The sequence below is a fragment of the Ovis aries genome, chromosome 22 (genome assembly GCF_016772045.2).
Source record: "Ovis aries strain OAR_USU_Benz2616 breed Rambouillet chromosome 22, ARS-UI_Ramb_v3.0, whole genome shotgun sequence".
Lineage (NCBI taxonomy): Eukaryota > Metazoa > Chordata > Mammalia > Artiodactyla > Bovidae > Ovis > Ovis aries.
In genome coordinates this window covers 22658297-22681284 of record NC_056075.1, presented here as the reverse complement: position 1 = coordinate 22681284, position 22988 = coordinate 22658297, and the positions used below count along the sequence as shown (strand labels likewise).

The 22988-nt window shown below is 40.4% G+C and overlaps 1 protein-coding gene across 20 annotated transcripts in view; it reads right to left on the bottom strand.

The window, feature by feature from the left end:
• The window catches only part of GBF1 (golgi brefeldin A resistant guanine nucleotide exchange factor 1), a 124700-nt gene extending 102329 nt beyond the window's left edge, over positions 1 to 22371 (bottom strand). For 5 of the 20 annotated variants that reach the window (XM_060405162.1, XM_012102849.4, XM_012102851.4 and 2 more), the window contains exons 1-4: positions 22128 to 22371; positions 10572 to 10654; positions 10128 to 10236; positions 8641 to 8707 (exon numbers count right to left, since the gene is read on the bottom strand). In XM_060405162.1, coding sequence (XP_060261145.1) covers positions 8641 to 8707; positions 10128 to 10223 — 163 coding nt within the window. In that variant the 5' untranslated portion in view covers positions 10224 to 10236; positions 10572 to 10654; positions 22128 to 22371. Of the gene's footprint in view, positions 1 to 7526; positions 7672 to 8640; positions 8708 to 10127; positions 10237 to 10571; positions 10655 to 22127 lie in introns of those variants that run through there. The other 15 variants (XM_027960346.2, XM_060405154.1, XM_060405151.1 and 12 more) reach the window with 5 other exon arrangements.
• Positions 22372 to 22988: the final 617 nt, after the last annotated feature.

Below are 22988 nucleotides of genomic sequence, written 5' to 3'. Positions count from 1 at the left end.
TCCTCTGTCATCCCCTTCTCCTCCCGCCTTTGATCTTTCCCAGCATCAGGGTCTTTTCTAATGAGTCAGCTCTTCACATCAAGTGGCCAAAGTATTGGAGCTTCAGCTTCCACATGAGTCCTTCCAATGAATATCCAAGACTAATTTCCTTTAGGATTGACAGGTTTGATCTCCTTGCAGTCTAAGGGACTCTCAAAGAGTCTTCTCCAACACCACAGTTCAAAAGCATCAATTCTTCAGCACTCAGCTTTCTTTATGGTCCAACTCTCACATCCATACATGACTACTGGAAAAACCATACCTTTGACTAGATGGACCTTTGGCAGCAAAGAAATGTCTCTGCTTTTTAATATGCTGTCTAGGTTTCTCATAGCTTTTCTTCCAAGGAGCAAGCGGCTTTTAATTTCATCACCATCTGCAGTGATTTTGAAGCCCAAGAAAATAAAGTCTGTCACTGTTTCCATTGTTTCCCCATCTATTTACTGTGAAGCGATGGGACCAAATGCCATGATCTTAGTTTTTTGAATGTTGAGCGTTAAGCCAGCTTTTTCACTCTCCTCTTTCACCTTCATCAAGAGGTTCTTTAGTTCCTCTTCACTTTCTGCCATAAAGGTGGTGTCATCTGCATATCTGAGGTGATTGATATTTCTCTTTCAAATATGCACCCTTACTCAGCCTTTTTCCTGACAGCGACTACTAAATGTCTTTCCTATATGTCCCTATGTTCCAACTGAAACAGATTAAACGAGGTCTGAGGCATCCTGAAACAGTTTTGCTTCAACTTAGAAGGCTATTTCTAAGAGGCCTAAGTCAGACAGGTGTTAAGTTATAGTTCCTCCCAGGTTGGCTTTCAGACTCTGTTTAAATGTTCTCTGTAAAGCTCTAGAGGTTACATGGATTCAAACCTCCTACCTCCAACTCTGAATTCACAAAGCTTGAGACAGTACCCTACAGGTGTGTTTGTCCAGGATAAACTATATTTAAATAAACTCCTGATACATCCACTCTCTCCAGACACCTGTTTCTTCCTCTTAAACTCAGGCACATCATATCTTGCTGTACAGGTAAGCACAGTGAAGAAATATCTTATCCCTCAAATATCTTATCCCTCAGAGTTACAATGTGCAAACCCATCAATATCTTTGGGAATACCTAAACTCTGCCCAGAACAGCTTTACATGAGAAGACCAAATAAGCAAATATATGAGCTAAATTTTTCTTCGTTTCTATGGTTTATGTGAACAAGGAGCAAAAGAGGAATAAGAAAAGATGGCAACAGACTGCTCTGATTCACTATCATCTATTCCATATCTGATAGGGAACCATATGGCCTAAAGTATAGTATATAAGTACCTAAGTTAGTCTCAGAATGGTCAGCCAGAGTTATTAGTCTTAAAAACCAGTGGCTATGAGGGCAGGAAGTTTGTTTACCATTATAGATCCAATGGCTAAGTGCCTAAGCAAAATGCCTAGCACACAGCAGGTATTCAGTAAATATTGGTCAGAAGCAACTCAATAAGCTAGACTTAGAAGAAATCCAAATCTTAGTGAATCTCAGAAAGAAAAGGTTCAAGCAGCTACAACAGTTCCATAGTTAACACAGGTGCTTATACTGAGCTTCAAGACCACCTTAGTCTTCTGCTAAATACCCCAAGCCTCATAGGTCCTCAAAATTAAAAAGACCAACAAGAAGTTTTATCTCCATAGGCAAACTTACTACCCACCCTACCACCACCCCTGACCACACACACATATCACTAAGAGGTCTTCCTCAAGCCCTTGAAGTCACTAAGAGGTGATTCCTTAGATTCTGGTATGATACTTTTAGATTGTTCTTCCCTCTGTGCTTTAAACCAAAATTTTTGGTTTAAAAATTTTGAATTCTGGAAAAGAACCTCTTTGTAATGATCTAAGTTTAAACACCAAGGACAAAGGCAGCCTAAAATCTGGAGGTAAATGACCATAGCCAAATACCACAAATCACAATTGATTAGAGCCCTGTCTGGGAAGCTACATTGAATGAAGGGTACTAAGGTTTCCACGCACTTGTCTAATCTGGGAACAAAAAGATCAAAGACCAGAGAGCATGCTGGCTAGAAGGATTACTCTAAACTGTCTACACTTGGGGAACTTCCTTGGCAGTCCAGTGGTAAAGACTTCGTGCTTTCGCTGCAGTGGGCACGAGTCTGATCCCTGCTCAGGGAAGTAAGATCCAACATGTGGCATAGTACAGCTAAAAAAGTAAAAGTAAACTGTCTACTCTCTACAGCTTGGACTGCAAGGAGATCAAACCAGTCGATCTTAAAGGAAATCAATCCTGAATATTCACTGGAAGGACTGATGCTGAAGCTCCAATACTTTGGCCACCTGATGCGAAGATGTGACTCATTAGAAAAAAGCCCTGATGCTGGGAAAGATTGAACGCAGGAGGAGAAAGGGGTGACAGAAGATGAGATGGTTGGATGGCATCACTGATTCAACAGACATGAGTTTGAGCAAGCTCCGGGAGATGGTGAAGGACAAGGAAGCCTGGCATGCTGTAATCCACGGGTCACAAAGCGTCAGACACAACTGAGTGACTGAACAACAACTCTTACAGACCTAAAACCAAGAGCAGTATCAAGTATTTTAATATTTCACTTTCCCTTTCATCCCCTTGTCCCATGTCACAAACCTTACCGCCCAGTCTGTGAGATTATAGGTAACTCCAATACACAAGAGCCCCAACAAGATCTCTAAAAGGATAAAAGGAAATGTGTCTTTGGAATCTAAGCCCACCGTATGGCTTGAGCAGATGCAAGGAAGAGGCATGGTCCTTCTGCCCCTATGGCCAGGAAGCCCCAGCCCTGCAGGCAGCACAGAGTTAACTACCCACCCGCTTTGAGAAGCACAAAGGTACATCACTGCAACATGCCTAACATTTACATTGCCTCTCTCTGCTCATTAAACAGGTTTTGGTTAAATAATGAACAAACTGTATTACAGACTCCGATGAGAATTCCAAAATTATAAATCAACTGGGAAAGCCCAAAGGGGCAGACAGACAGGGAGGGGGGAGAAGGATAATATTGACTAATATAAAGGGCGCAGCTTGACAGTGGATATTCCTGCCACACCTGATCAAACACACTCCGTTGGGGGAGGGGAAAGAGAGAAAGAAAGAGGAGATGGGGCAAGACAGCCTGAAATTTGCATCCGGAAAAGATTAAAATGGATTCTTTGGGGATAGAGAAAATACATAATATATATTACTATAAATGCAAAACTGTACTAAAAGCTAACTCAAATGTCAAAGATTACAGCTTGAATAAATTTAAATATAAAAGCCATGTGCTTCTTGAGTTAATGACAGAGACATAAAAGGACAAACTGGGCCAGGAGGCTGAACAGAGCCTTATGCTGCCTTTGCTGGGCAATGGGTTCAAAGCACAGCAGCAAGTATAGTCAGAGGCATCCCTTTATGGCTCTGAGTGCTGAGAAAGAGCTGGTGAATCCCATTGCTTTTCCAGTCTACAATTGCTATTTTGAAAAATTAAGATAGATTTCATATGCCATAAAATTCATCCTTCTAAAGTATACACTTCTACAGTTTTTAGTATATTCACAAAGTTGTACAACCATTATCACGATCTAATTCCAGAACATTTTCATCACCCCTAAAAGAAACCCTATTACCACTAGCAGTTACTTCCCATGCCCACTTCCTGCTCCTAGAAACCACACATCTGTTTTAACTCCTTTAGAATAACCTCTTACAGGATTCTTAAGAGAACTGAAAGACTAAATGAGGGGCAGCAGTCAAGTCTCACTGGTGGTAAGCTATGGCTTTATCCAAAGCACTAATATGCAAACTTTGCTCTCAGGCACTTCATACTTTCCAAGTGCAACCCTGTCTTTAGATTTGGTATTAGAACATTCTATTACTCTAGATATTACAGAGCATTCAGTTATCACGCATTTTGGGCAAATACTGACTGCAAATGTGGTCCAGAGACACACCTGTGAGAATAACTGACATGGACTTAGCCAACCCTTACTAGAGACAGTAGACTTACATCCTTTACAATGCTCAGACAATGTTCCTGAAGGAGTAGGTAGCACTTATGCCCTTAAAAGATCTTCTGACTGCTTACAAGAGGAAAAATTGCTTTGGTTGACTGACAATGTCCAATGAATCACCTGTTTCCATTAATAATATTCTTAACCAACCCAGCCAGCAGATAGTCTGCTGCTAAGTCGCTTCAGTCGTGTCCGACTCCGTGTGACCCCATAGACGGCAGCCCACCAGGCTCCCCTGTCCCTGGGATTCTCCAGGCAAGAACACTGGAGTGGGTTGCCATTTCCTTCTCCAATGCATGAAAGTGAAAAGTGAAAGTGAAGTCAATCAGTCGTGTCCAATTCCTAGTGACCCCATGGACTGCAGCCCACCAGGCCCCTCCATCCATGGGATTTTCCAGGCAAGATTACTGGAGTGGGTTGCCGTTGCCTTCTCCGGCAGATAGTCTAGAAAAGTGCAAATAAAAAGCCTTTGTAAAAAGAGACCAAGCCCAAATCAGTTTCATGAGTTAAACTGAATGGAGTCTTGGAATTCCTACCATAGTTCTTCCAACCTAAGTGGTACACCATTCCCAGTCACATAGCATGGGCAGTCCCTTCAGTTTCTCTCTCCAAGTTCAAAACCCTTTCCCAGCCTCCGACCATTAACAGGCTTCCAAGAAAGCAATCCTCCTGACACTGCCAATCAGAAAAAATCTGTTTGTTTCAGTAAAAGAAACAAGAAATTGGTCATGGATTACAAAGTCCAGGACCACAGGAGCAGCTGACCCATAAACCTGCTCCTGGAAGCCAGCACTATGTGGGGGGTCAGAACCAATCAGAAGACCATGAAATGCTTTATTTCGGATCCACTCTGTCATTTTATCAGGTAGGTAATATGCTAAAACCCAAGAACAATGGGGCAACTTAGACAGGCACTGTTTCAATACCTGCCATGGCTACTGGCCCCTGGAAAATATCATCACCTTCTTCCTCACTCTGAGGAAAAGCTTGGCCAACACCCAGCTATGTTCCTAGTACCACTGACAGAACTGGTTCCTCAGCACATTCTAGTTTTAATACTTTCAAGCAGAAGATAATCTGGATTCCTAACCCAAAGATGTAAGCAAATTAGGCAGCAGACTCAAGTTTGGTAACTCTCAGATGAACTAGAAACCAAATCCTGGACTGTACTACTCACCACAGAAACAATCTCTGAACTGAATTCTTGGGATATGTCAGAATGGAGAAAACAAGTGTAGGATATGGATTGGATGGCAAGTAGGAAATGTGGCTTTATCAGGAGAGCAGCACCACCTTGGCTCCTGAGGGTCTACAAAGTGCCCAAAAGGCCTACAAGGCAACTCCAGTCTCACCTCAGACATTTTAGGGTGTACCCAGCCACTTATGGGACTTCCCTGGTGGCTCAGATGGTAAAGCATCAGCCTACAATGCAGGAGACCCAGGTTCGATCCCTGGGTTGGGAAGATCCTCTGGAGAAGGAAATGGCAACCCACTCCAGGACTCTTGCCTGGAAAATCCCATGGACAATGGAACATTGTAGGATACGGTCCATGGGGTCGCAAAGAGTCAAACACAACTGAGCAATTTCGCTTTCTTTCACTTTCAGCCACTTATGACAATAATTCTTAGCTGTATATAAAATGCTTGCCAAACATTTTCCAAATGTATTCTCTGAGAAAGATAATACTCCGAACTCTGACCCACGAAAAAGAATTGTAAATATCTACTGACTACTTTTCTTTGTACTTGGGATATGTAAACTTTACATGAAGAGTTAAAAAAAAAAATCTGGCAGCAATGTGGATGCAACTAGAGATTATCATACTAAGTGAAGTAAGTCAGAAAGACAAATACCATATGATATCACTTGTACGTAGAATATAAAACATGACACAAATGAACTTACCTACGAAGCAGAAACACTCAGAGAGAACAGACTTGTGCTACGGGGGAGGGGAGGATGGACTGGGAGTTTGGGGTTAGTGCGTGCTGCGTGCGTGCTAAGTAACTTCAGTCGTGTCCAACTCATTGCAACTCTGTGGACTGTAGCCCACCAGACTCCTCTGCCCATGGGATACTCCAGGCAAGAACACTAGAGTGGGCTGCCATGCCCTCCACCAAGGGATCTTTCCCATCCAGGGATTGAACTATCATCTCTTGCATCTGCTGCATTGGCAGGTGGGTTCTTTACCACTAGTGCCACCTGGGAAGATGCAAACTATTATGTATAGAATGAAAGGACAACAAGGTCCTACTACATAGCACAGGAAACTATATTCAGTATCCCAGGATAAACCATAATGGAAAAGAATGTATATCTGTATAACTAAATCACTTTGCTGTACAGTAGAAATTAACACAATACTGTAAATCAACTATACTTCAATTGAAAAAAAAATCTGCACAAGCCACCAACTTTCTAAAGCAGCCAAATTACTTTCAGCACAGGCCATAAAATGAGAACATGCCTAGTTGCAGCATTAGCCCTGCTAACTAGCTATCAGACACCTCTTCCTCTATATTTGATCATTGGCTAACATTGCCAACACTTTTTCATATTGAGTCAAATTTGCTCCTTTAAAGAAACATGTAGAAAATCCTTAGATTCCCTAGGATTAGGGTTAGGAAAGTAAAAGACATTTTTCTCCAGATATTCTCCTACATTTCTCATAAAAGGAGAACATTTACTTAATTTTTTATTTATTTAATCCACAGAAGCCTAAAAGCTATTTCAATCGTGGTGTTAAATGTTACTAGCTAAAAACATTCCAGGGATATACACTGCAAAAGCCCTTTATAGTCAACAGAGGAGCACTGCTCGGAGGCTTTCCCTTTATGTCTATATCTTCCCCCGACCAGCTTGAAAAATATGAAGTGTTGAGCCTTTACCTCCTCTTTTTTTTTTTTTACCTCTTTTGACATATTTTTAAACATAATATAAAGCATTTCCTGTGTACATTCTCCTCTAATTGTATGAACAGAAACAACACAGAACAGGGCACTAAATCTGGTGTTAGGGGCCTGAATTCTAGTTTTGAGTTCTGACTCCACTTCTTAGGATCACTGTGATCTCAGCTAAATCACTTAAAATATCTCTGGGCTTCAACTTCATTCATAAAAGGGGGACAAATCTGCCATGCCTCCCTCACAGGTTGTGTAAAAGTTTCAAAAAGGTATGGTAACTAGGCTTATCATGGTGAACATTTTGAAATGTACAGAAACATCAAATCACAATGTTGTATAACAAGAATATAGTATTACAGGTCAATTCTATTTCAAAAGCAAACAAATGAACTCACGAACAAAAAGATCAGATTTGTGGATACCAGAGGCTGGGGGTGGGGGAAGGAGGAACTGGATGAAAGCAGCCAAAAGACACAATCTTCTAGTTATAAGATAAGTAAGTATTAGGGCTGTAATGTACAACACAATGGGCTTCTCAGGTGACCCAGTGGTAAAGAATCCACCTGCCAGTGCAGGAGACGCAGGAGACATGGGTCTAATCCCTGGGTCAAGAAGATCCCCTCGAGAAGGAAATGGCAACCAGTATTCTTCATTCCAGTATTCTTGCTTGAAAAATCCCATGGACAGAGGAGCCTGGCAAGCCACAGTCTATGGGGTCAGAAAGAGTCAGACATAACTGAGCGACTGAGCATGCATGTACGCACATACAACATGATAAATGTAATTAACACTGCTGTATGTTACACATGAAAGTTGTTAAGAGACTAAATCCTAAGAGTTCTCACCAGGAAAAAAAATTTTTTTTCTATTTCTTTAATTTTGTATCTGTGAGATGACAGATGTTCACTAAACTTATTGTGGTAATCATTTCATAAGGTATGTAATTCAAAGCACTATGTACATCTTAAAGTTATATAGTGCTATATGTCAATTACATCTCAATTAAACTAAAAGAAGAACGAAGTTCCTGATCTGAAATATAAATAAAACAAAAGTAAAAAAAATTCAATAAGGTAGTAAATGTGAAAATGGCTTTGAAAATTCTAAACATATAAGTATCACACAAGATAATTATGATTAGGAAAACAAAGGCGGAGTGTGTGACACAAAAGATTCTGGGAACAAGTGAAGACTAAAAGAGCTGCATTACAGAAAGCTCAGGTCCTAAAACCAGTAAGGATTTTCTGTAAGAGAAAGATTACACTGCAAGTATTAAACACTTCACTTGTGTCATCAACTTCCTATCTGATGGCATACGTGAGTTAGAGAAAGAAAAATAGCCAAAAATAACACTTATAACTCAAGCAAAGAATGAAGCTTATAATTGTATGAACGCTGATTCCCCACTAAAGTGGGACACTAAGAGCTCCAGGAAGGATCAGCAGTAAAATAAACCAGAGCAAACTACACCTGTGGGCCAAAACTGGCTTGCAGCCTGTTTTTTTAAAAGACGATTTTATTTCTTATTCGTTTAAGTATTATCTGAGTCTGCATTTGCTTACAATGACAGAGTTGAGTAGTTGCAGTTGCTACAGTCTACAAAGCCTAAAATGTCATATAGTCTTATACTATTAAGAAAAAGTTTGTCCACCCTTGCAATAAATCAAACACACTTACCTGTTACCTTGTTTAAAACCTCCTTTAGATGACTGAAACTATGCAGCAGAGGATCCCGTTCTTCATCCTATAACACACAAATTAAAAAAAAAAAAAAAGAATTCATTATCAGACCAAGAGTAAAAAGGAAATAAAAGACAGATCAAGAGCTCTTTCTCTGAATCCAACCAGAAAATTCAGTCAGTATTTCTTCTGACAAAAAGGAAGTTAGCCATGGTTCATTTTTCCAGTTCCTTAATCTCTTATCTCATAGAAGTACTCTGGGCTTACCTAAAATAGTACATCCTGAAGTAAATTAATCTACACCAAGACAATGGCATTCAAGTTACCATAGACTGTGAGGTCTTCTATATGTGCTATGGTCTGAATGATCATGACCCCTCAAAACTTCTGTGCTGGGACTTTCCTGGTGGTCCAGTGGTTAAAATTCCATGCTTCCACTGCAGGGGGCACAGGTTTGATCCCTCATCGGAGAACTAAGATCCCACACGCCAAGAGTGTTCCCTTGTCCCTTCTACCATGTGAGGATACAACGAGAAGTCTGAGACCCAGAAGTACCTCACCCAAGCATGCTAATGTTCTGATATTGAACTTTCAGCCCCTAGAAATAAATACATTGTTTAAAAAAAAAAAATCTGTTTATAGGCTACCCGGTCCATGGTATTGGGTTAGAGCATCCCAAACAGACTGAGACATGTATTACTCTATCTCTTCTCTTTCTTCATAGTTATCATAGTTATATACATTCATCCCTAACTCCACTCTTACTTATAAAATAGTTCATTTTTATTAATGAAAGTGAGAAATTTCTAAACATATACATATTCACCAAGCTAGAAATGTCTAAACTTTAATTTTACAATTGTACTCAAAACTGTTTTATACAACTGTAACAAAAACATCACTGAACATACATATGCAACAAAGAAAGTCAGCTTTACAACAGTTAAGCTTACTCATCTGATTAGCAAGATATGGTCTCCTCTAAATTTGAAAGCTTGCTGAATTTCCAAGGAGTACCAGTACAAAGCCATATTCCATTTGCCAATAACTACACTAATTGAAATGAATTTGATAGCTAATTATAGTTCTCAGGAATCAGAAGGCAAGGAATCTATATCACAATTTTTTTCCAATATTGAATATTAGAATAAATTCTTAGAAGTAAAATTTCTGATTCAAAAAGTAATCAAACAAAAAAGAAGATGAGAAATCTTTTTGACATGTTTAAGCATATTAAAGAGGTCCCAAGTACTAGCTTAAGCTGCTTATAAAAACAGCTAGAAGAAAAATGGTATCATCTTTTGGGTTCTAGAGAAAAAAAAGCAGCTTATAAATTTGACTCTTATTAAAATAAAACAGAAGGGTCCTTGATACCCTTCTGAAAAACTCTGAATTGCTCCTATTATCATTATTACCAGGAAACTGACCATGTATCAGATCCCCTACAACTCAGTAACCAAGTGTTCTGCCCATCCCCCACTTACCAGTGGTGTATGGGTGCTCCATCGGGCATTTCGTTTGATGGCCCCAACCACAATGTTAATTTCCCCTTGAATGATGTAAATATTTTTATCCACCATCCTGGCAAACCTACTGAAACAGTTAAGAGAAAAGTTAGTTAATATTTGGTTACCCAAGAGCATCCCCATGCTTGAATCATTACCTGATAAGGTTAGAACTATGATCTAGCTTTTTAGTATCAAGATTCCCCACTTATAATACTAAAATCTGATAAGGTCCTTCTTATGTTATGAATCAGAATTACCTGGCTCTTCTAGAGGTCTCTGAAAGTTCCAAGATACAACTCAAAAAACACCACACCATAAAATTTCTCAAAGGTACCTCAACAATCTCTAACAAGCATTCAAATTCTTCAAAGTCAACTGTCCCCCAAATCTACCCTATAAAGCATGAAGACAAGCAGATACCTTTGTGTGCCTAGCTTGTTGAAGAAATATTTCAGATCTTCCTGTTGTTCTTTTACTTTATCAACCCAGTCAATAATGAAGGTCTAAGTTAAAAAAAAAAAAGAAGAAGAAGAATGAAGGCTGTTAGAAAAATAGCCTTAGTTTGGAACCACAGTTACAGTATCAATTTTTAGACTGCATTTATTCTGCCAAGTCAGCTCCAGAAAATTGGACAGTGGCAGTGATACAAGCTTTGAAAAGTTCTGAAAAATCAAGTTCACTTGCTTATAGCAGGAAATCTCTAATAAGCAAGCTGAAAGGTAGACTCTTCTTGGCATAGAGAAAACCTCAATAGGAGCTTATAAAACCAACCTAATCACTTCCCATTATTTAGAAAGAAATCCTCCTCAAAATAGATAAAATTTTAAAAAGCAAAAGGGATAAAAAGAAGGGAAGGGGAGACACACAGTTATATAGACATTTAGATCAGGCTCAAGGAAAATTAAAACACTAAGGCTACACATGTACCCCAATGCAGCACTATTCATTGCAGCACTTTTTACAATAGCTAGGACATGGAAGCAACCTGTATGTCCCTCAATAGATGAATGGATAAAGAAGTTGTGGTACATATATACAATGGAATATTACTCAGCAATAAAAAAGGATGCACTTGAGTCAATTCTAATGAGGTGGATAAACCTAGAGTCTATTATACAGAGTGAAGTAAGTCAGAAAAAGAAAGACAAATATTGTATACTAGCAATATATATGGAATCTAGAAAGATGGTACTGATGATCCTACTCACAGTGCAGCAAAGAAGATGCAGGCATAAGATCATTGTGGGGGAGGGAGAGGGTGGGATGACTTGAGAGAGTAGTATTGAAACATATACATTACCATACGTAAAATAGATAGCCAGTGGGAATTTGCTGCATGACACAAGAAATACAAAGCTGGCCCTCTGTGACAACCTAGAGGCATGGGATAGGGCGGGAGGTTTAAGAGGCAGGGGACATATGTATGTCTGTGGCTGATTCACGTTGATGTATGGCAGAAACCATCACAATACTGTAAAGTAATTATCCTCCAATTAAAAATAAAATAAAAAACAGTGAGGTTAACAGAGTAAGTGAAGCAATTTCAGAAATATTTACTTAATGAGCACCTACTATGCACAAGGCATCTTTCAGAATGCTAAGGATACAGAGCAAAAGACATGGAAAGAGCCTCACACATACTGTGAAATGAAAGAAAAAAAAAACTAGTATATGATTATATGTTACTAGTTATGTAAAAACAAACCAACCAATCCTACATAAAATACTAGATTTTCATTTTTTAAAATATGCAGTATTTAACATAAAGTAAGATATAAAGCCCTTGGACTGCAAGGAGATCAAACCAGTCAATCCTAAAGGAAATCAACCCTGACTATTCACTGGAAAGACTGATACTGAAGCTGAAGCTCCAATATTTTGGCCACCTAATGCGATGAGCTTACTCATTAGAAAAGACCCTAAAAAGACTCCTTTTCAGGCCTCTTAGAAAAGACTCCTGCTGGGAAAGACTGAAGGCAGGAGAAGGGGATGACAGAGGATGAGATGGTTGGACGGTACCACAAATGGATATGAGTTTGAGCAAGCTCTGGGAGATGGTGAAGGACTGGAAAGCCTGGCATGCTGCAGTCCATTGGGTCGCAAAGAGTCGGGCATGATTGAGCAACTGAACAAAACCAACAAAGATATAAAGGGGCTTCCCTGGTGGCTTAGTTGGTAAAGACTCTGCCTTCATTTCAGGAGACCTAGGTTAGATTCCTGGGATAAGAAGATCCCTCTGGAGAAGAGAATGGCAACCCACTCCAGTAATCTTGCCTGGAGAATTCCATGGACATGGAAGTCTGACAGGCCACAGTTAACGGGGTCACAAACAGCCGGACATGACTGAGTAACTGACACTTTCTTTCACTTTCAAGATATAAATAGTGATATAACAAGCCAGTATCCAGATTAAGAATAGTACAACTGAAGTCTCTGTGTGTCCTTCCTAATTACATCCTTCTCTCTTTCATCCATAGTCCCCACTATTCTAAATCTGATGTTTATTAAAATTCTATGTTACTTTATACTTTTACTTCATTGATATGTATCTTTAGACAGTATGTATCATTCTGCCTATTTTTCTATTTTGTATAATATCAGATTGTATGTATTCTTCTGCAACTTGTCTTTTTCCCTTGAAATACTGTGTCTGTGAGTCATCTAATGTTGTTACAGGTATATAGAGAGACATACTTACAGGTATATAGAGAGATATGTAAACAATGAATAAAAGGTTTGAGTAGATACACCGAAACTCAATAACCACAGTTATCTCTAGAGAAGGTATTATGAAATTAGGTTGTAATCAGAGGATACTTATAGCCTTATCTATATTCTAATTTTTTACAAGAACATATTACTATACTATCAATATAATTTAAAATTAATAATTATGAAAGAAGTGAGATATAATTTCTACCCTTGAAGCATTTATAGAGTTCAGCAGGATCTAAAAGAAAACTGAGCCAGAGACACGGCGTGGCGGGGGGAGCACACTGGAAGTAGCTCTGTTTGCATATTTTGCATAAAGAAAGTGAGAAGGATGAAAACTATGACAAAGGAAAAGAGTACAAATTTTGTTCAGGCCCATAACACCTCTCTCAATCCACAGGGAATTCCAACAAAAAATAGTATCTACTGTTTAAAGATTTTTTTTTTTTGCCTCACCATGCAGCATGTGGGATCTTCCCCAACCAGGGATCGAAATGATGCCCCCTGCATTGGGAGCACAGAATTTTAACCACTGGACCATCAGGGAAGTCCCAACATTTATTTTAATAACAATTTAAAGAAACAACTAGGTTAGTCTCAGAAGACTAAATGCTCTAGGCACACAATAATATTCTCTTCAATGAATGGAGAAGATTCAATGATGAGAACACATAATGATGAAGAGGAAGAGAATCAAGAAGTAGAAGAAAAATAAATTTAAAAATAAAGTATCAGAAAAGATAAAATCTCTAGTATCTCTTCTTCCTTAAATTGTTTAGGCAAAATGAATATGTTCTAGATCTCTGCAAAGATTTTTAAGACACTCTTAGCATAGTGGTGAGTATCCCCACCTGTCATTCGGGAGACCAGGGTTCGATTCCCCAGTGTGGAGGAGTGTTAAACATTGGGTTTCCCAGGTGGCACTAGAAGTAAAGAACTCACCTGGCAAAGCAGGAGACATAAGAGACACAGGTTCAATTCCTGGATTGGGACAAGCCCCTGGAAGAGGGCATAGTAACCCACTCTAGTAATCTTGCCTGGAGAATCTCATGAACAGAGGAGCCTGGCGGGCCATAGTTCAAAGGATCACAGAGAATCAAACATGACTGAGGCGACTTGACATAGCACACAACAGAGATTGCCACTGGAGAACGGAACTCCCAGTTCCTTCCTCTCACAATGGAGAGGGGAAGACTTACTTTTCTTTGTATATTCTTTTATACTTTTTGAATTTTGTGTCACATACATATATTACCTATTTTTAAACTTTAACAGATTTTTTTAAATGAGTAGGCTCTTTAGAAAAATAGTTGTATTATTTCATGTGTAAATGATTAAGAACAGCAATCAAAGTTAACTAATAAACATTCACCTCAGTCAACCAGATATTATTTAGCACATGCTAAGCAAAATGCTAGACAGAGTCATACTGAATTATCCCTATCCACCCACAAGGAATTTATAATCTAATAGATTAAACACATACATCTATACACAACCCATACATATCCCAATACATGAGTGGTATGCAGTGTCACAGCAGTGAAGTAGAGAAAATATTCCTGTTAGAGAACACTGGAAAAGCAAACAAAAAACAGGATTCAAACAGCCAAAAATACAAGAGAATGGCAAGAGTAAAAGCTTACGGGTGGGAAAATTCAGTATGTATTTAGAGGATCAGGATTATTCCAGACTTGTTGGAACATTATTCCTAGGAGAATAATAGCAGGTAAAGCTACAAAAGCAAGTGGGGGCCTGGGGGGCTTTCAATATATGTAGTATATATACTGACTACAATCGTTGTAAAAAATATTTGCGGGGGGCTGGAGAGGACCACTATAAAATATTTAATTTCTCTTTTTTTGGTTGTGCTCCAGGGCATGTGGGATCTTAGTTCCCTGATCCAGGGTCGAACACAGGTCCCCTGCCCATGATTCCCCTGTAGCGGAAGCTCGGGGTCTTAACCCCTGGACTGCCAGGGAAGTACCTTTAATTTCTCTTTTGAAGAACTAAGAGGACTTCCCTGATGGTTCAGTGGTGAGAATCAGTTGCCAATGCAGGAGACATGGGTTGGATCCCTGATCCAGGAAGATCCCACGTGCCACGGAACAACTAAGCCCCTGGGCCACACTATTGAGCCTGTGCTCCAGAGCCCAAGAACTGCACCTACTGAAGTCCAGCCACCCTAGAACCCGTGCTCGGCAACAAGAGAAGCCACAGCAAAGAGAAGCCCAAGTACCACAACTAGAGAAAAGCCCGTGAAGCAACGAAGACCCAGTACAACCAAAAGTAAATAAAAAAATTTTTTAAATAAAGAACTAAGAGCAAGAGAGAAAACACCCATAATGAAAACAATACAGAAACAAGAAAGAACACTATACTACAAATTGCAAACAAAAGTGTCAAGACTTAACTGAGATCTACATGCTATTTGGTAGGCTTTCGAACAAGAAATAAATTTTTAATTGGGATATCACCTGAAGTAATCGACCTACACTAAATCAAAATTCATTAGGCATCAAAAGCTAACAAATTTCTAAGATAGCAAAGGTCTAACAAAAAAATCATTGTCATAAGTTTCTTAGCAAAAAAAAAAAAGAAAAAGAAACATGTACGGAATAAAGAGGAATTGTTTTCAAGGACTATGTAGAGTTGCCTAATCTCCCACCAAGCCTTGAAGCACGTCTCCTCATCCAAGAATCTCCCAAGGGAAATTTGTCCTTTGGGTTCAAAGGGAAGCTCTGATGAACCACTTGCTGCCTGGTAGCCAACGACCTAGAACCTCCTTGTCACAAGGTCACAAAGGACAGCAGACACCTCATGAGTATGGTAGAAAAGAACTTAAGGCTTACCTTTTATCAGAAATAATATAAGAACAAACAACTAAATATACAACACAACAACTAACATCCTCCAGGCAAATAAGCCACTGTCTTATCTGCCCAGAGACTGAGCAACATATATTATTTGAAACCACTATCTCTTTAAACCTGGGTCTAATAGGATTCCTCTAGTATTTCACAGCATCCCAGTTACACACCCCAAGAGGATCCAAAGAGGAGTCATCACTGTATCAATTAGCAACTCCCTCTAGACTACACCCCAGGGAAGCACAAAAAATTTACAACAGGGGCTAAGGGGAGGAAGATGTGACTAGCAGGGAAGGCCATACACATTGCCCTAGCTTTGGTGATGCTCTGTTTTTTAAGCTTGGCTGGGGACACTGATGCCCCATGTATGCTATATATACTCTTTTTTTTTTTTTAATATATATACTCTTTATATAAGAGACCATCAAGGGACTTCCCTGGTGGTCCAGTGGTTAAGACTCTGCCCTCCCAATGCTGGGGGAGTGGGTTTGATCCCCGATTGGGGAACTAGGATCCATGCCTTGCAGTATAGCCAAAAAATATTTCTTAAATAGACCATCAAAAGTTCTTTCTTGTTCAAGTCATGATCTTTGCTGTCTGCCTTTGTGCATGCTGTTCTTTTCTGTTTTGAACATTTTTCCACACCCTTATCCACCTGGTAAATCTTTACTCACTACATTCAAAAGTCAATGAGAGACTTAGAATACCACGGTGGTATTCTTGACTATTATCACCTATATGATCTTAATTAAACAAGTTTCTTAGGCTCTCTGAGCCCCAGTTTACAGTTCTCATTGCAAAACTGAGCTAGTACCTCCTCATCCACTTGTTGTTAAGGCCGAGCATGCTATTAGGAATATTAAAACCCCTCAAAGGTTGGCTGTTATTATGATAATACCTAAGGTTTAAGTCTTCCCTAGCTAACCCACTTTCCTTTCCAAGAGTGGTTTTTTTGTGTTTTTTTTTTTCCTTCACCCCATAGCATTGCACCTACCTCTATTTAAGCATATCTTATGCTAATTTATAATTATTTATTTAGTCTGTCTCTCCCATGAGTCTATGAGCATTTCAGGAAGAGACCATAATTTATCATCTTTTACATAGAAAAATGATAAATACATAGTAAGAAAAGTGATATATACTGAATGAATAAATGAAAGAATATCAAGACTCTTCAATACTGATGCAGTTCACATCCACCTCTTGTGAGAACAACTGCTTCACAGAAGACAAGGACTCTAAGCCAGGCAGGCAAAACTTTCTGTAACCCACGTTTGTTCCTCTTCTATTAAAAGAAGTTGCAAACCTTCCATGTTAGCCACTCTACGGACAAAAAGAATCCACATTTATCCACCAGTCAAAGAATAAGGCTTCTGATTTACATCTATCTTCCTGAAGTCTCCTCATGTGCTATGTGCATGTTCACATTTCTGCTATGAAACATTGTAAATAATTACAATTCTTTATGTAATTGTCAATTCTTCATATTCATGTATATGTGTCTTATTTTCGTTGGTACTAGATTCGTTGGGGCTTCCCTAGTAGCTCAGACAGTAAGGAATATGCCTGCAATACAGGAAACCAGAGTTCAATCCCTTGGTTCAGAAGATTCCCTGGAGAAGGGCATGGCAACCCACTCCAGTATTCTTGCCTGGAGAATTCCATGGACAAAGGAGCCTGGCGGGCTATAGTCTATGGGATCTAAGTTGGACACAACTAAGCGACTGAACACACACACACAGATTATTCAGTTAAGTCACTCAGTCGTGTCCGACTCTTTGCGACCCCATGAATCGCAGCACACCAGGCCTCCCTGTCCATCACCAACTCCCAGAGTTCACTCAGACTCACATCCATCGAGTCAGTGATGCCATCCAGCCATCTCATCCTCTGTCGTCCCCTTCTCCTCCTGCCCCCAATCCCTCCCAGCATCAGGGTCTTTTCCAGTGAGTCAACTCTTCGCATGAGGTGGCCAAAGTACTAGAGTTACAGCTTTAGCCATCATTCCTTCCAAAGAAACCCCAGGGTTGATCTCCTTCAGAATGGATTGGTTGGATCTCCTTGCAGTCCAAGGGACTCTCAAGTCTCCTCCAACACCACAGTTCAAAAGCATCAATTCTTCGGCACTCAGCCTTCTTCACAGTCCAACTCTCACATCCATACATAACCACAGGAAAAACCATAGCCTTGACTAGACAGACCTTAGTCAGCAAAGTAATGTCTCTGCTTTTGAATATGCTATCTAGGTTGGTCATAACTTTTCTTCCAAGGAGTAAGCGTCTTTTTATTTCATGGCTGCAATCACCATCTGCAGTGATTTTGGAGCCCCCCAAAAATAAAGTCTGACACTGTTTCCACTGTTTCTCCATCTATTTCCCATGAAGTGGTGGGACCGGATGCCACGATCTTCATTTTCTGAATGTTGAGCTTTAAGCCAACTTTTTCACTCTCCTCTTTCACTTTCATCAAGAGGCTCTTTAGTTCCTCTTCACTTTCTGCCATAAGGGTGGTGTCATATGCATATCTGAGGTTATTGATATTTCTCCCGGCAATCTTGATTCCAGCTTGTGCTTCTTCCAGCCCAGCATTTCTCATGATGTACTCTGCATAGAAGTTAAATAAGCAGGGTGACAATATACAGCCTTGACGTATTCCTTTTCCTATTTGGAACCAGTCTGTTGTTCCATGTCCAGTTCTAACTGTTGCTTCCTGACCTGCATACAGATTTCTCAAGAGGCAGGTCAGGTGGTCTGTATTCCCATCTCTTTCAGAATTTTCCACAGTTTATTGTGATCCACACAGTCAAAGGCTTTGGCATAGTCAATAAAGCAGAAATAGATGTTTTCTGGAACTCTCTTGCTTTTTCCATGATCCAGCGGATGTTGGCAATTATTAGTAGACAATTATTATTTTTCCTCATTGCTTAAAAGTTGTTCTTATCCAGCTAGAAATTAGATTCTCCAAAGGTAAAAACTCGGGGTTTTTTCTTTTTCATAGTGCTCTGATGTCTAATCAGCTCTGTCTGATGTCAGAGCTATGTAAACCAAGAAAACTCTGATGGGCATACTGAGAGGGTAGAAGGTACGAGGGAGCTGAACAACCATCAACTGGCCCTTCCAAGGTTTATCTTCACTCATCTCTCTAACATCCCAGAGAACCACCAAAGATGCAGAGCTTTTAAGGTTTCTATAGCTAGCCAAAGAACATGCCATAATTCTGTGCTTTGTTGAAAGTGAACAAAAATTACTGAACTAGTAAACAACTTACTGGGCTCAAGAAATTTACTTAAAGTGTGGAGGTAAGAAAAAATAAAACCAAGAAATAAGCTGATTCCCTGAGAGGATACAACTGGAAAATCCTCCCAACCCAATAAGCAGGTGACTAGTGTACCTCAGCTCTGCCATTCCACCTCCTTCCTCTATAGAGATTCTGAGGTTATCCCAAGAACTATATGCAGTGAGTTACTGAGATAAGCCCAAAGTTGTCCAAAGATGTCCTTTCTGTCACCTTGGAGATAAAAAAATGAAACAAGGTTTCTTTCTCTCACTCAGAGCATCCAACATGACAACTCAGCATAAAAGTTGGCAGAGCAGGACAAATATTAAAAAGTGAGTCTGTATGATTATACATAGTGAACTGCAGTGATTAAGTCTCATAAGGTCTGCTCATCTTGAATATCAGGAGTCTTCCTCCACTGTCATGGCATAGAATCCAGTCCGCAGACGTATTTTCCACCTGTAAAAGGCTTTTAAATAATCTAACTAGCTGCCAACAGTTTAAAACACAATGATCTGAATTCCCAGTTTCTCCTGAAAAATAAGAAGAATGATCATACTATGCCCACATTTCAGAACACTAGTCACTACTATATCCTAACACATTCCCTCCTGGCTCACTTCACTCAATTACATTACCTGCCTGATACTCAGACATTTGAGCTTGCAATCCATAGTTTATGTATATGATGGCAATAAATCATTATTTCATGATCACATCCACTACAAGTGGGCTCCAAATCACCACAAAGTCCAGTACATTTTCATTTAAATAAACAACTGCCATTGAATGTAATGAAATACAGAAAAAGAGGAAGAATAAAAGCTAAAGAGCTAAAAAAAAAAAATAAATAAATAAATAAAAGCTAAAGAGCTAACAATTACACTTAAACAGCTCTTCTAGCCAGAGGTAAAATTGACCTCCCCGACTCCCTTTAACTCAATTCCACAATTACCCCACAACAGAATCATTCTAATTAGTCACCTTGAATCACAAGCACAGACTGATCAATCAACAGAAGTGCTATACAAAGACAAGGCTGATCCTTCCAGTGAGTACTGTATAAAGACAATGGGTCTCCTCAAACGCAGGAGCTGTGTCTTTTTCCTCTCTAATTGCTAGCCAGTTTAAGTACCCAAACAATGAAGTTATTATCTAAAAGCGGCAGTCATCCTGCCTTCTGGAACACAGAGAACGAAGTAGTAGTGTAACTACTGAGAACTTGAGTTCAACTGGGATTGGTGCCCAGCTACTTATGAGGAGATGTATCTACAACCTGAGTTCCCACTGTGCCAATGAGCATCACTGTCAAGATTAGAACGTACTGTCTACAGGCACTTATAAAAAGAAGCTCAAATACAAATCTTGAAGGAAGAACAAATTTTCTGATTTGGGATGGGGGCTGGAAGTAAATAACTATTTCTACCCAGAAAATGACTTTTTAAATAAGAAAAGGTAAAATCTTTGATGCCTGACTTACCTCCAAGCCCAGCTGAAAAGATGCTGAACTGGTTATACTATCTATCCAAAGACTAGACTGCCTATTATGCAAAGCATTATCAACTCAACAGGGATCAACAGGGCCTATCAACCCAGATGAGAAAAGCAGACTCTGGATACTTCAGGTTAGGTAAGTTCAAGTTAAAATGCAAATAGTGTCCTGTAATTTCCACCCCATTTACTTTAAATCAACAAATACATACACACACAATTTCAGGAGGGCAGAGTTTAGTCACTCTAGAATCTAGATTATTTTCCCTTCTAACACATGAGGTTTAGATTCTCCTTGTTACTACCTCACCATGCAAAAGGCCTGACTGCCAGGGTTAGAACCAGGCCACAGGATCACACACTAAATCTAATCCTAGGTACAAATAACACTTACTGAGTGTACATGCTAAAAGGCACTTAGGTTGACATGCACAGTATAGGCCAGTACACATATATTGCTACTGCTTTTTAGAGCACATAAACTGAGCACAGCAAAGCAACCTCCAATCGGACCTTTCCATTTGTACCCTCCACAGGGTCCAGAGGTGTGCCTTGTGTACCTGATTTAAAAGCATACCAAGTTCTATGTCGTGCATTAAAAGACACTATACCTATTCCTTATTTTTAAAGGCATTCTTTATCACTGAGGGACTCTTAAAGCTTTACAACACAGCAGTTTGTCAAAGTCATCACAGCACCACAAACTATACTCTTTGGGGTTATGTTCCATTATTCATTCTGCTGTCCTGAACCTACCACTTTTAAACTGACTGAATCTCTCTCATGACTCTTCCTACCACTAAAAATAATAGGCCAACAATACCAACTTCACAGGTTTCAAATCCCTCTCTGCTCTCCTCCAAGTATGTTGTAATAGAATGACTTCCTTGAGATTAAACTTCTTCTCCTTAGGCCAAGTGAAGAGAAGACCTGGGGAAGAGATGGCAACCAAAAATATACACCTGAAGAAAATATTTGTAAAATATGAAAGAGGCTCAGAAGATTAAGTCCAGTGTTTACACACAGATCCAGACTGGCAGGTGAGCAGCCCCATAAAAGGAAAGCCTTCTCTTAACCCAGGCCCTCGGGAGGCTGGCCTCAGTCCATCCACAAGCTTTCTCACTACCTGGTCTAGTAGCAGTGATGATCAGATTATCATCATTAATAAAACAGTTCAGCTGTGTTAAAGAGGCAGTCACACAGAAGTGGGCGCTGCACAAAATCCAGAGAGACTCTCACCCAAGCTCTAAAAATCAACCCTGAAAAGCAGATATGATACTCTTCAGGTCTGCTTTCAGCTTCTGAAAACTGGGCTCTTTAGGACGCAGAAAGCTCCAAAAGAGAGGAAACAGGCTAAGCCTGGGAACACAGGGAGAAGGATTCGGGTACTTGCAAGAGACCAAAAGGCAGAGTTGAAGTCGCCCCTCCGGTGGCAGGGGCCTGACCTTTGCCCCCTGCACCTCTCCCAGTGCGCTCCCACAACAATCTCTCCCTCATCTCGTTCTTGCCCCTGCGCCCCTAACCCAACCCGGCTCATTCGGTTTAAGGGCTCGCCTCTCCTTATTCCCTCTCGTCATGTCAGGGAGGCCTTCACGACACTGGAACTCTAATAAGAGACTTCGCTGACCTGTCAGCGGATCCAAAATGGCGGGGCCTAGTCCCAGGACCGGCGGCCGCTGCTCATGTCCAGCCCGGGCCTCGAAGGCGTCTCCGAGCGGCTCTCCCGGCTCTGGCGGCAGATAGGAGCAGGAAAGGAGCCCTTTCCGGGAGTTGAGGCCGAAATCAAAGCCCACCCAGTTAGCCAGGAAGAGTCGGCCAGAACGGGCGGTGGAGCCGGCTACCTTCCCTGTCAGCTCACTGACGTGGTAACTAGCCTCAGTCTAGCCCGCTGCCTGGTAACTGCACGAGCCCTGCCGCTCATAGCGAATCATAGCTTCGAATCGTGAAAAATGGCATTTCTGTTACCCAATCGAAGGAAGGAAATTGGCGTCGGGAGGCGGGTAATGACTAGAGAGGCGAGATTACAAGGGAAAGAAAAAGATAGGCAGGGAACAACCAACGGATACGAGGACTCTCTGAGTGACAGCTCCTAGAACCAGTAAAAAAGCAGAGATTATGCTGGCAGTTGGAGAGGTGGAGTTAGGTAGAGTTAGGTTGCAGTGCACAGTTTGGCAGTGGCTGCTGGGCATTAATGGGGAAGAAAGCTATGATTTGCTGGAAAGGGGGCGGAGTCCGTTTTGAGAGCCTTGAGTGGCCGACACTATTCTCTCTACGCCGAAACCGGCCTCTTCTCCCTATTAAAGTCACCTGGGCCAATACCATAAACTTGAGGAATCGTTTTCTTTCAAGGCAGCTTAAGGGAGCAATCTATTCCAACCTCCCGTCCCCCACCGTGCCTTCTGCTTGCTTGACTTCTCATAAATGAATCTGTCCCATCTCAACTTTGTTTCTGTGTCTTGTGCCTCATGCCTATCATCCTGAAATAGAC